We start from the raw sequence: 12890 nt of genomic DNA, 5'->3' as shown, positions 1-12890 counted from the left end.
ACCCATGTGTCATGCAACGAAGAGAGAGATACTGGGAGGAGCAAGCATAGAGGCTACAGTGCTAGTCAGTTTTGACAAGGACGTGTAGTTGCTGGGGATGTCTCCATTTTCTTCAAAGTGCTGTCGAGGTAGTATCTGTATGTACTTAATAATGACTTGGAGCTAAAGGCTTGATAGGAATTGGGATTACACAATAAGACAAGCTCATAAGAAAAGCACAACAATCTCTGACACGAGTTAGCAAGCACCCACCTCAGCACTGATGAAGCAGATTTCAGCTAAAAGGAGCAGCAAATCCCTCACACAGGTTTGGCTTCCATTGCAACTGTCAAGACATTCTGCACAGCTTTCTTCCTCCTTGCATCCACATTCTGGACCTAATTGACAAAATCTGTGATGTGAATTATTTCATTTAAGGAAATCCTTTCCTTCTTGTATTTTGAATAATACAACTAGAGTTACTACTCCCTGTTCAATATTCTAATATTAGAGGAATGTTTCTGTTTTTTTTTTTATCATCAGTCTGAGGATCATTCATTATCTTACTGTCAGTCTTGGAAATCTTCCATCTCCCATCATCATAAAGCAAACAGAATCGGCAAGCAGCTCGGCACACATCCCAAACTTCCAGTTTCCTGGCTGTCTTCACCAGTGTTGCCCACAAAATCAATCTGGAGCAGCCAAGACATAAAGAACACAGGTCAGGGCCAGGGCACAGCAGCACATCATATATATAATCTAAGGTTGTTTGTTTGCAGAGCTATGAAAAATAACATTTTCCTTTGGGGAATCTTCAAGTCTCTGCTCACTGCTGACCAATAAGCCTGCAATTTCTGATGATTCAGTGCACACGCTTTTTACTGAAATGATATTGGTATCAGGGGGGACTCAACTATGCACTATGAATAAGGAGATTTAGGAGAAGGTTGTGGACTCCTATAGTCACACAATAACTTTAACTGTAGAGAGGACCAACAGATCAAATATCCATTAGTGTATAATGTTCAGTAACAGCAAGGAGTAATAAATCCAACAACGCATAAAAGCATGATTTTATAGGCAACTTTCCAACTGGGTTTCTGGAAGCCTGACAACCGAAACATAATTACTAAGAGAACTTTACACTGGCAAGAAGACAAGCTTTCACTTGTATTCATACACATACATGTATAATCACAAATAATTCATGTTAATGTACAAACACACACACACCTCTCTGTGTGGTCTGTGTCATCTCCTTGTCTGGTCAGGTGTCCATCCACCTTCTGTATACATGTAGAGTGATGCTGAGCCTTAGCAGAGAGCTGAGCCACTGGTCCAGATCCAAGACTGCCTACAGGAACTAGACAATTGTTGGAGGACTAAATACATAAGTTGATCTTTATAAGTGCTATTGGAAAAGCTTCTTTTAAAAATTACTCAATACAATTTTCCATCTAGTTTGCATATCAAAATCTTTAGTCATTCTTTTACACAAACCCTTGGGCCCAAATGATTGTCTATAATTCATAGAAAATTGAATATATGTGCATTAATATACATAGTGAGAATGTTATCCTTTTGTGGAAGTTACAAAATGATTATTAGGTCATTTCAATGTAAGCAAAAGGAAACTAATACAAGTAAGGGACTACAAGATTAAATGGCCCATTTCCAACATTACCAACTCTTTCAAACAGGGATGTTACTGACTGACTGTAATCCGATTTAGACATATAAGACCAAAAACAGAAAACTAAAAACAAAGAAGCATGTTCCAGATTTGTATTCAGACCAGTCTCCAGCAACAGGGGTATTTGTTTTATGGACTGAATCATAAATAGAAGCCTGGAACTTTGACTGAAGTGTTTTAAATAAGCAAAATGCTCCAGTGCCTGTGTGCTCACCCTAAGAATACCCACTCATGCACACACCTCTCGTTGATGAGCATCTGAGGAACAATACAAAATTGTGGCAGCAATACATGCTACAATTCATTAAACCTCCTCTCAAGGGATACTTGGTGTGCTGGCTTCGAAGCTCCAAACACAATGGTTAAGTGTCATCATCTGGGGAGGCTTGAGGTTTATAAAACAAGAGGTGCCCCTACGGACCGAACCTTTGTGAGTTCTTTCCTGGGTTATTAATGAATGTTCATTTGATGCTGTGGACCAAGGAGCCTGGAATAAGTCTGAGATCAAAGGCCCTCCCAGAGTTCAGGCCCCTCTGCTGCATGATCCACTGCACACAGTTGATATGGCTTTGCAGTGAGCTCCACTGGAAGACATACTGATTCTCTGAGAGATTTTACAAAACCTAGCAACAAAGTTTACCACTGCCACTGAAAGACCTTCTGTCCAGACTTGAAGAACAATGGACAAATTTGCAAACAAGACAGTGCACATCAATTTTGCTCTATGGCGTTCATTCAATTTGCATTCAAAATGTGTATAAATCAGTGCCTGCTTTACTGAGACAGCAGCCCATTACACAATTAGCACAGAGGACTGTAGGTGCATTCTGCAAGTAAAGGCCCTGACACACCAACCCGATTATCGGCCGTCAGGCAGCCTGGCGAGGTCAGTGACTCGAGTCTGTTCGGTGTGTTCCGTGCCGTCGTCAGTCGGAGGAGCCGTCGGCCTTCATTTGGGCCGTTTGACTTGAATCGGAAGGTGGGCAGTCGGACTCAATGACCAATCTGATTGGTGACGAGCGGGATGAGCGTGACTAGAGTCTCTCAAAATCTGACGAAAATCTTTTAAACTGACCTTTGTCGATCTGAAATGAAGACAGATTCAGCAACTGCACGGCCTATTTCTCGCTTAAAATGTTTTCAGAAACACGTTTCGGTGAACTATTTACGTAAAATATGAGATTGTATTCTGAACGAAGCCGCCATGATGGTCTGGCTTTGAAATTCCGGAGAAGCCAGACCCACGTGACGCGTTTGTCCAATCAGCTGTCGGTTTTCATTTTTTGGGCGACAACACAGATTAGCGCCGCCTGCTGTTATGGAGACGTATTACGTCTCGAGCACGCGCAGAACATACGCTCAAGTCGGTGTTGCTTTGGTGTGTTCCGAGGCACTTTTCTGACCAACTCGGGGCCTTTTCTGCCGAAGGTCGGGCGTCGGGTTGGTGTGCCAGAGCCTTTAAAGGAGTGCTAAATCGGCGCAGAACAGTGGGATTTGTCTGAGATCACTGAGCTCAGAAAATAAATTATAAAGTAGTCATGCTGCAGTGAAATAGTCATTAACGAGCTAACAAGATTCCAAAATATTTATCTGTGCAACAGTTCAACACCTAAGAGCAATGATTGTTGAATAATAAATGAATAATTTATAAAATCTCAATTAAACTTCAAAGAGAATGACAAAAAACAATGTACCAAAATCACTTCAATGAGTGCAGAGATACCTAAAAAAGAAAAGCAGAGAGAGAGAGAGCTGCGTGGGACCGAGCAGCTGCTTCAACAGAAGCTTAAAACAGAGCAGGTGGAGAAAATGTACACCGTAAAATGTACACCATAAGATTAGAACCCTAAAGTAATTTTACAGTTGACCGAATGTTAAGTTCAAGTATAATGAGCACAAAAACACCAGTGCTTGCCCCAACATTGTTTGATGCCATAGAGCATAAAGGAGAAAGGTGCACTTTTACCCAGATAAGAGGTATCTCGGGTATATTCTTCTAGGCTAATAAATGAAATCAAAAGTGTGATTCCAGATACAAGGGGGAAAGTGAGTTAATATGGATGTGTTTCAAGCTATCCCAACAATCTTGCAAAAAGGAAATGCCTTAAGAAAATGATAATGGGTCTTAGTGAAAACTGAAAGCAAAGAAGAGAAATCTGTACTTTTGGAGGTGTTGTCAGCATCCAGCACCATCTGGAAATCATCAGGGGCCAAAAGGAGACCCACAGCAACCAGGATGGGACGAATGTCTGTCCTAACTTGGGGCTGCATGTCCCTGGCCTGAGAAAGAGAAGGAAGGGTTAGATCAGAAATACTTGTTGCCATGGCTTAAATACCCTAAGTAGGCACACTCCCCTGTGACTTCAAGTCCAACGCCATACATAAAAACTGAATGTTTATGTTATGGTGTACAAATTACACTTAATCTTGTCTCATTGAACCTGCACACTGCATGTGAGTTAATTGTTAGAATGATTTGAATTTAACCCCCAATAATCATGCAACAGCTAAGTTCTGGGGAAAAGGATGCTATTCTCCTTCACTGTACCTATGTGTGATTGCTGTTGATAAGCCAAGTATGTTTATGTGTAAAAGTCTTGACTTGTTAAGTTTTAAAGAACTGTTTCATTTTGTAATGTTAGACTGTCTGACACAGATGGGCTGACAACCTGCTGCATAAGCATAGCGGCTTTGTCCTCGGTCCGGGTGGGCGTTTGGTAGAGGGTCCCTCTGAGCTGCAGGAGGCGGAAAGCAGACGACAGACGTTCTCGTTGTGTCCCGTTATCCAGCAGCATAGCTTTCTGAAGGTGAGTCAAAGAAGCCTCAAGACACCCGTCCTCCTCTTCAATAACTGCCAGCTCCGAGTGGATTTGACAGCGCATCTCCAGCAACATACTGTGAAAATAGCCAACAAACACTTCCACCATAAACTAATACATTCAAAATGAATACAAATATGTAGGTCTCCTAACAGAATTTAAAATAGGGAGATAGTAATGACATGTACTTATGTCATCTGGAAAAATACCTAAAGGTTGGCTTTCAGTAATTGTAACAAAATACAACAGAGAAGAGACTTGACAAAATGAATTCCTGTTTCTTACAATAAATCCTCATAATAGCATTTCTCTTGATCCAAATGTAAAACTCTTACTGCATTTTTGAAAAAGGTGTTTTAATTCTCAAAGCTATAAATTACACTCAGACTCTGCATTAACTCAAAAACCAAGGAACATTATGAAAACTATACATTATTGCATCTAATGCACAAGTTGTATAAGTTGAGCTATAATATAACACACACATGATACCATGCTGTTTACTGTGTGTACTGTAAAATAGAGCTCCTATGGACAGCATGTAGAATTAGGACACAACCTGTTTGTCTGCCACTTTTTTGATAAACTAAGCTACAGAGCACAGCCAAACATATGTCCAGTGAAGTGCAAACAACAATACAAAAAATGGAAAAGCACCAAGACATTCACACATAACCAAGTATCATGATGGATTTAAAGAAACTGGAAACCTTTGCATGTCTTCCAGTACTTGGGCCACCCTGAGCAGAGGTGTCTTGATACGTTTCCTGAGGTTGTGCTGCAAGAGGGGCAGACAGAGGCTCCACTGGGTAGCACACATTGTCTGCATGGCCTGAGGGTCCCCCTCCCTCACTGCAGTCTGCAGCCACTGATCCAGCTTGCCAATATCCTTCAGCCGGGCCTGTGGGATAACAACTATAGATTCAAAGTCTCTCCTGTAGCAAAGACAGCAAAACACTTCTATCATTTGGCAAGTATACTTGGATTGAATTGGATTGCATAGGTGGTGCCAATTTTTAAATGTGACAGTTTTCACAACAAAATAATATGTACAAAATGAGATGACATAGTCCTACTTCCTTTAACATTTTGTTTTCTTGTCAGAGAGGAAACATTCCTGACGATATATTGGGGTGATTATATGATAATTAAACTTCTTCACTGAAACAATAACTGATGAAGCGCTTCTAGATGGGTTAGCAGTTCTAAAGGCAGGGACACCAATTCAAGTGAAAAAAGATTTCTGGATTTACTGCTTTTAAACAAAGAATGAGATTACAGAAAACGTTATTGAACAGTTAATCAAGACTCTGCCAAAGGGTCCACTGCCTGCATAACATGCAGCAGAAACACATAGCTCATAATTCAGACTGGTTGAGCACCTCCACACTGGATTTGGAATAGTTGTTCATCTTCGCCTCTCTCTTCAGGAGGTTATTCTCACAGTTGATACATTCCATTATTATGCGTTGGCCAATACTCTAAAAAGACAAATACATGGGATTTCAAGAATCAGCGTTCAGCAATGCATGGAAGAGAGGATGTCATATTTACAACTAAGTAGTCATATCTTATGCCAAAGGTTCTTGCACATGCAATGTTGCTAATTATGTCATAATTTCACTTAAGACACAAAGTATATAAGAGAAAAGTGGCACATTTCTGAAAAGACTGCACACCTTTCTATAAAATAAATTCTACATTGCTGAAAGTAATCAAAGATGCAGCAACCTCTTTAGCTCTTAGGCATGAACTCAGCTAATCAATCTCATCTATTGTCAAGAGCCTACTTAAAATGGGATGTCAAAACACCATGCACACATTTGTATGTTTCTACAGTATAATATGTACAGTTACAGCATGTAGCCACGCTACTGCCTGAGGTTTTAAGAGAATACTGGACACTCACAGCCTCTCCCGCTGACTTTAACTCTTTCAAACAGTCATCAGCTAATTCCTGATGCTTCACTTGCAAGGCCAGCAGAGCCAACTCCAGGAGGAAGGCAACTCTGCAAATCCCAGATAAAAAATAATTTATACAATCCACAACACTTCAGTACAGTCATCTGAGCCATGCCCTTGGGATATTCATATGTGGTAGTGGGAGGTTTAGGAAAAGGACAGGGAGCAACAAAGGTAAACTTGTTGGATAGGAGATTTGCTTAGGACACTTTGGGTCACAGACCTATCAGCTGGTTGGATGGGTGTTGGGCTCTGAAGAGGACTGGAGTTCACAGGCATAGCAGATGCTTTGGTACAATCCATCAGAAGATGAAAAATCTGCTCAAGCTGCTCTTTTGTTGGCTCATCCTCATTTATTTCTTCCAAACTGCTACAAAACACACAAAAAAACAGTCTGTGTACAATAATATACAAACACTTATGCATCCAAAAGTAAGCATGCATCTGAACAGTGCATAAACCTTAGGCAAAATAACCTATATGATGTTGACGATGGCTGGGTCAGACTGAGTCATGCTGCCGACATTTATAGCTGAGCTGAAGAGCCATAAGGAGCTTTGACATGTTGAATACATGCCTGCAGAAAGGGGGTGGGGGCTGGGACTGGGTTTGTACTATGCCACACCAGAAGCCATGTTACTATACCATTACCGTAGGCAGGCATACAGATAAATCTGCCACTTTTTTCTTCTTTTTTTCTCTTAGTTTCTTACATTTCTGCTCCTTAATGTGTTTGTGCATACTGTAAATGGTAGCACAATTGGGATGTATGCAAACTTATTGTGTATTTACTTATATATTATTATTATTATTATTTTTTGTATTTCGTATGGGGAGGGGATCAGTCAGTGTTGGAGTAGTTAGGCATGGCAGATACTCTATATCACTATGGGATGCCACAGGCTAAGCTGAGCGCTTCCTAGTTAGCTGAAAGCATACAACCTTCAGGATCAAAAATGCATCAATGTCCCACTTTAGGTCCTACAGCTTAAGAAAACATGATATAGTATATACAAATGATACTTTACATGTAAAAAATACAGAATGGTAAAACTTTGACCAAGAAAAGCAAACAATCAAGCAAGCAATAAAGAATTTTCTTTCAAATACTATTTTGCTTTCTTAATGAAAGGCGATCAACGAATGTTTGTCGGAACAACTCCAGCAGCAGTACAACTTCTTCATCTTAACTGCAGATAGATGAAATTTGAAATTTTTGTCATCATGACAATTTTTGTCATCATGACATCATGAGCACAAAAACAATGCTTTATGCAAAGCAAAATTTCTCAATTTCAGAGCAGCAAAAAATGTATTTTACATAAATATAACAAAGAAAATGTCCTTACTTTTTAAATTCCTGTATTTTGTACATGACTGCAAAGGTAGTACACTGCTTGCTCATTTCAATGAGGACATCCCTCTCTGTCAGCTTGTGTTGTACCTAAGAAGTGAAGAGTAAAGTTAGAAGATAATCTTTATTTATCACCCCAAAATCTTTCACTAAATGGTCTACTTATTTTATTTTTTTTAAAACTCAATTAACTGCATGAAAAGTAGTCCACAGACAGCTGGTATCCAGTCTAGTATAGGGAAGGGGTACATTTTATAAATAGGTTCAGGTTAGCAATGGGTTACACCTAGGGTCACGGTGAAAGTAGAGATAAAGTCAGGATTCTGGTTACACAATCTATGGAGATCTTCTTAGTCAAGTGTAATCTTTCACCAGTGTTTTTGTTGTTGCTGTTTACATTCCTAATGATGCAAATTCAAAAACAATGCACCAAAGGAACACATTACTGTTTTTGTTTTTCTTGTGTAGCATAAAGGGACTACAGCTGCATTTTTTTGTGCAACCCTGTGTTCTACAATGACAATAAATTAACCTTGAACTACTTTTAGCCTGAGACCCCCCACTTAATATGTGTCCCCCCAATGGCCAATTCTGACCAATTAAAAACTCGGAATGCTCTTTATCTTATTTAGTGAAAAATGTACATTCTGGACATACACGGTTTTCAATGGACATGTTAACTCCCGAAATAAATGCTACTACAAAAGTCCTTAATCTTTATCATTTTAGTAAGTCACAAAGAAATGTTGTTTACCAGTATTGTAAAGAGTCTTGGGTAAAGATGTGGGGTATGTGACTTGATGAATTCTTCTGTAACTTTGGCAAAACTTGCAGCATCATCCATTTTCCCAGAGTCCATAAGACATTTGATAAGATGCCTGAATAGAAACAGAGAGCAAATGAGACTGATACTATTCCAGTGTGAAAGAACAGTGTTTTGCAATGATTACTAGGATTTGGAACATATGGACATTGATCATGATGTTGAGTTTTACTACACCAGTCTCCACAGTACTATACCAAGTTCCCAGTTTATTACTGTGAATGAGTGAATTTCAGACATAATGTACCCAATCCTATTAATACCCTGGTTAACTGTATCACTGACATCACTGTATGAATGGTACACAATGTCCCCTGAATAAAGATAAACTAACATTTGAGCCTGAAGTGTCATGGGAGAACATGAACAGCTTAGATTAGAACAGATTCTCCACTCCATTAAGGCAGAAACCAGAAAGCTGTGGTCACACATGGACTGCTGGTTAATTAGCTCATTAGCTATGTCTCATCCCCCATGAATCCAACATGAGACTGGACAGAAATAGAAATGTTCCGATACCAGTATCGGTATCGGCTCCGATACTGCCTAAAACGCTGGTATCGGGAATATAATACCGTTACAACTGACTGTCAAACTGCATAATAAAGTTCTGGGGCGTTCATTGTTCATGTTTCACAAAGAGTTTAACCTGAGCCAGACTGACAACAAAGATAGAAATAATATCATATCCATACAGGGATAGTAGTATACAGTTATTAAAACATAATAAAATATATGACACACTGGTATCGGATCAGTACTCGGTATCGGCCGATACGCAAGTTCAGGTACCGGAATCGGTATTGGGAAGCAAAAAATGGTATCGGACCATCTCTAGACAGAATCAGTTATCAGGACTGGACTTATTCATGAAGAAGAACTAAGAACTAAGAGAGCATTGCGGGGTCACTTGCATCATGAGTTCAGCCCTCCAGCTGTGGTCCTGGTCTGCCACCTCCTCCAGACTTTGAACCACCTGCCTGAGGGAGGGGACAAGGTGGAGGCATCGCCCTGGCTGCAGAAGAGGATACACTGACTGGAAGTACAGCACTGAGGCATTGAACACTATGAAGTGGTATCTGTAGGAAAAAAGGACCACATGCAAAATATGTTGACAGAGAACACTGAATTATTTATATGATGCCTATGCAGGCCATTTCATCTCTTAGTACAACTAAATTCAGACCATGTGTCAACTCTGTATGGAGAGGTTCTGTGAATTGCAAATGTGTGCGGATTAACCATCGTCGAATGAGCCTCAGGAGAGCATCATGTATACGGGTTTCTAAGTAAAATGAGGAAAATGTATGAATTCAAGGCGCTATTTTAGAAGAAAGTGTGTGAACAGGCTATTTGAGTGCTGCTAATTTATTCACCAGAGAGTGTGTTGCGCATTAGTCTGGGCTGGACGTATTAAATATGTATTCCCTTTAGTGTTAATTGGAATTGCTCACTGAGCTCTTTTATTGACAGGTTATGAGTTCATTAGCGAAGAGATTCAGTGCAAATTGCTCGCAAAGGCTAAGCTGCTATCTCACAACACATCTTTCAGAGCAAGGAACAACAGAACTTATCTTTTACGATTTATAATATTACATCTATATTTATCATGCTTTTCGTCCTGCTCACAGATACATCCAGTCAGCTGTTAAATTTAGAAGAAAACATGGTGAATATCATCCAGCTGTGAATAAGGGTCTGGGGTGAAGCATGAACAATCATGTTATATTCAACAATGTTCTTTTCAAATCAAACCTTCATGTCCCAGAATATATTGTATGCAGCAGACTGAACCATCATAACCTATCATAGCTAAAAAAAAAAAATACAAAATCTCTGTTGAGAATATTTCACTTTCATTGTGTATCTTTCGAAGTGCACATTAGCACTGTAATGGCAACTGCCAAACAATAACAGAGATGATAAACTGTACATGCCATAAATGGGTCAAATTTCTTGACACAGTTGACACAAAGCCAAGTGCACTACTGATAGGTAACATACCTTGGTTCATGCTTTGAAATTTCAATTGCTTTAAGGAAATAAAGCACAGCCTCTTCAAAGTCTTCCTGAAATAGAAAATAATGCAAAAGGGGAAGTGAGACCTTGTCACTTCATGCAAACATACAAAGATTAGACAAACCAACTATTCAATAAAGACTACAGTTTGATAAAATACCAAGGAAAAACTTGTAAATACACAAAAACAGTAAAAAGACAAAGGCCATTAGGCTATACCTTTAAGAATCACACTGTGGAAAAATAGTTATTTACAAAGCTAGGACATCTGCTCCTTTTTTTGTGTGAATAAGTATATCTCTACAGTAAGTGTGTATGTGTGTGTGTGACACACAAATACACACAACCCCCTTGAAGAGATGTGCCCAATTTACTGTCCTCACCACACTCCCAGTTGCCGGTGGAGACTTCAGCTGGCCCTGGCAGAGGTAGGCTCGACACAAAAATTGATTAGCCGGCGGATTCCCTTCAAAGTACATCTTTAGACACGCTGTGCTTATCTCCAAACAACCCAGCTGAAAACATAGAAAATGAGACGCAAAAGGACACACTACACATGATTCTATATGAACCTAGTGACAAAATGTAGGTATAAGACTATGGTAGTAGTAATTTAATTCCTCTATTGAACTAATATTCAGTAGAATTTGGCAAATAACAACGTCAGGTGCAGTTTAGAGTTAAATGGCATTGCCATTATGACATTGGCACTTTTGGTATTAAGCGTTATAAGTTGCGTATTACTTGCGTAATTGAAATTAATAATTGTTTGGTCATTTTTTAACAGACCAGACGAAACCAGCCCCTCAATAAAAGCTGTATGTTGTACATTAGGACAACATACTAACTCACTGTCTTAGAAATACAGTATGTCCTTAAGCACTCTTGTACTCTTGTCCTTAGTCACACACTCAACAGATTCAGAGGCTTTTTATCCAGGGGCTGCGACTCATGATGACCTAACGTTATGTCTAAAATCCTTGCTTCGACCCTTCTTAACGTACCCTGACTACATCAACAGGCACATATAACAATGACTCATCCCTGCCTTAAGTCTCTCACCTGCAGAGCTGCTTCTGCACAAACAACGTACAACTCTGGGGCAATGCGAGGAGTTCGTCCACTGGTTCCAGCTACTGCCATGTCCTTAATTAATTGGTAGGCTGACTGCAGAGCTTCAGAGTCTACATAAATGAACGTTACATGACGTTAAACACAGTGAAGGCATACTTTCCCAACTCGATAAAACTGTAGGTTAACGTTAATTGCTCCTGAATTGACGTAAATAACGTTAATACGTAGCTAGCTACAAACCTTGTTGTTCCTTTGCCTTGGTGAGATACTGGCGAATATCCAGGTCCATGACAGGAGAAAGTTAACGTTAGCTAATACGTTTAAGCTAACAATGACTTGTGTATGTTAGCTAGCTAGCTAGCTAACGTTACTGTAAAACTAAAGTTAATTACGACAGACAGTTTTAACGCCAATGTTAGCGCTAACGTCACCCCATTTAAACTGTACAGGTGTCAACAAGAATGCAAAATTGTTAAACCGTTAGAAAAGCAACACGTCCGTACGTTAAATGTGGTGTTAAGGTAAATATGCCACTTATTAGTTTCTTTAACAACCACGTTAACGTTAACCTAGTGTCGACGTAAATTCTAGACACTATCATACCATCCGTGTTTGTAGTTAGGGAGCGTTACTAAGCAACCGAAGACTGGGCTTGAGCTACGGTAAACAAATGGGACAAAAAGGGGTGACACAACGTACGTTTTTTCATTTAAAAAGATTATATAGACAAAATAAAAAGACTACAATGTATATAAAAAAAATGAAAGATACATCTCTCTCTCACACACAATTGTCAATGAGACACAGAGACACACACACACACACACACACACACACACACACACACACACACACAACAAGTACCTCTTTATGCTTGTGGCCTGCCCAATGCTCTTAACTTCAAAGTGCATCATTAGAAATCAGGCCCCTCAGTGTGCAAACATAATTTACTTGGTCAAACCAAATACTGCTACTGATGTGACAGAGGAGAAAGTAGTGAGGCAAGGCAAAGTACAGTGGCTCTCCCTATGATGGACTTGGGGTTTCTAGTTTGAAGTTAAATTGACAGAATCATGTATTACCTGCCAGAATTTCAAAGCAGCATAGATAGCTCCTCAGTGGCCCTCAAGCAAATGTGTTAAGCAGTTTACCGTGGCATCTGTCTAA

The 12890-nt window shown here is 39.7% G+C and overlaps 1 protein-coding gene across 6 annotated transcripts in view; it reads right to left on the bottom strand.

Annotated features, from left to right (window-relative positions):
- Positions 1-12369, bottom strand: part of LOC116039440 (cilia- and flagella-associated protein 46) — a 62660-nt gene extending 50291 nt beyond the window's left edge. For 4 of the 6 annotated variants that reach the window (XM_031284319.2, XM_035991933.1, XM_035991936.1 and 1 more), the window contains exons 1-16: positions 11964-12369; positions 11712-11833; positions 11033-11164; positions 10635-10699; positions 9545-9709; positions 8562-8685; positions 7803-7897; positions 6677-6823; positions 6401-6500; positions 5874-5972; positions 5202-5392; positions 4342-4567; positions 3835-3952; positions 1213-1342; positions 547-671; positions 253-377 (exon numbers count right to left, since the gene is read on the bottom strand). In XM_031284319.2, coding sequence (XP_031140179.1) covers positions 253-377; positions 547-671; positions 1213-1342; positions 3835-3952; positions 4342-4567; positions 5202-5392; positions 5874-5972; positions 6401-6500; positions 6677-6823; positions 7803-7897; positions 8562-8685; positions 9545-9709; positions 10635-10699; positions 11033-11164; positions 11712-11833; positions 11964-12012 — 2013 coding nt within the window. In that variant the 5' untranslated portion in view covers positions 12013-12369. Of the gene's footprint in view, positions 1-252; positions 378-546; positions 672-1212; positions 1343-3834; positions 3953-4341; positions 4568-5201; positions 5393-5873; positions 5973-6400; positions 6501-6676; positions 6824-7802; positions 7898-8561; positions 8686-9544; positions 9710-10634; positions 10700-11032; positions 11165-11711; positions 11834-11963 lie in introns of those variants that run through there. The other 2 variants (XM_035991934.1, XM_035991937.1) reach the window with 2 other exon arrangements.
- Positions 12370-12890: the final 521 nt, after the last annotated feature.

The sequence above is a fragment of the Sander lucioperca genome, chromosome 15 (genome assembly GCF_008315115.2).
Source record: "Sander lucioperca isolate FBNREF2018 chromosome 15, SLUC_FBN_1.2, whole genome shotgun sequence".
In the NCBI taxonomy this organism is placed as follows: Eukaryota; Metazoa; Chordata; class Actinopteri; order Perciformes; family Percidae; genus Sander; species Sander lucioperca.
The sequence above is the reverse complement of the archived record's forward strand: the minus strand, read 5'-3'. Positions and strand labels throughout refer to the sequence as shown.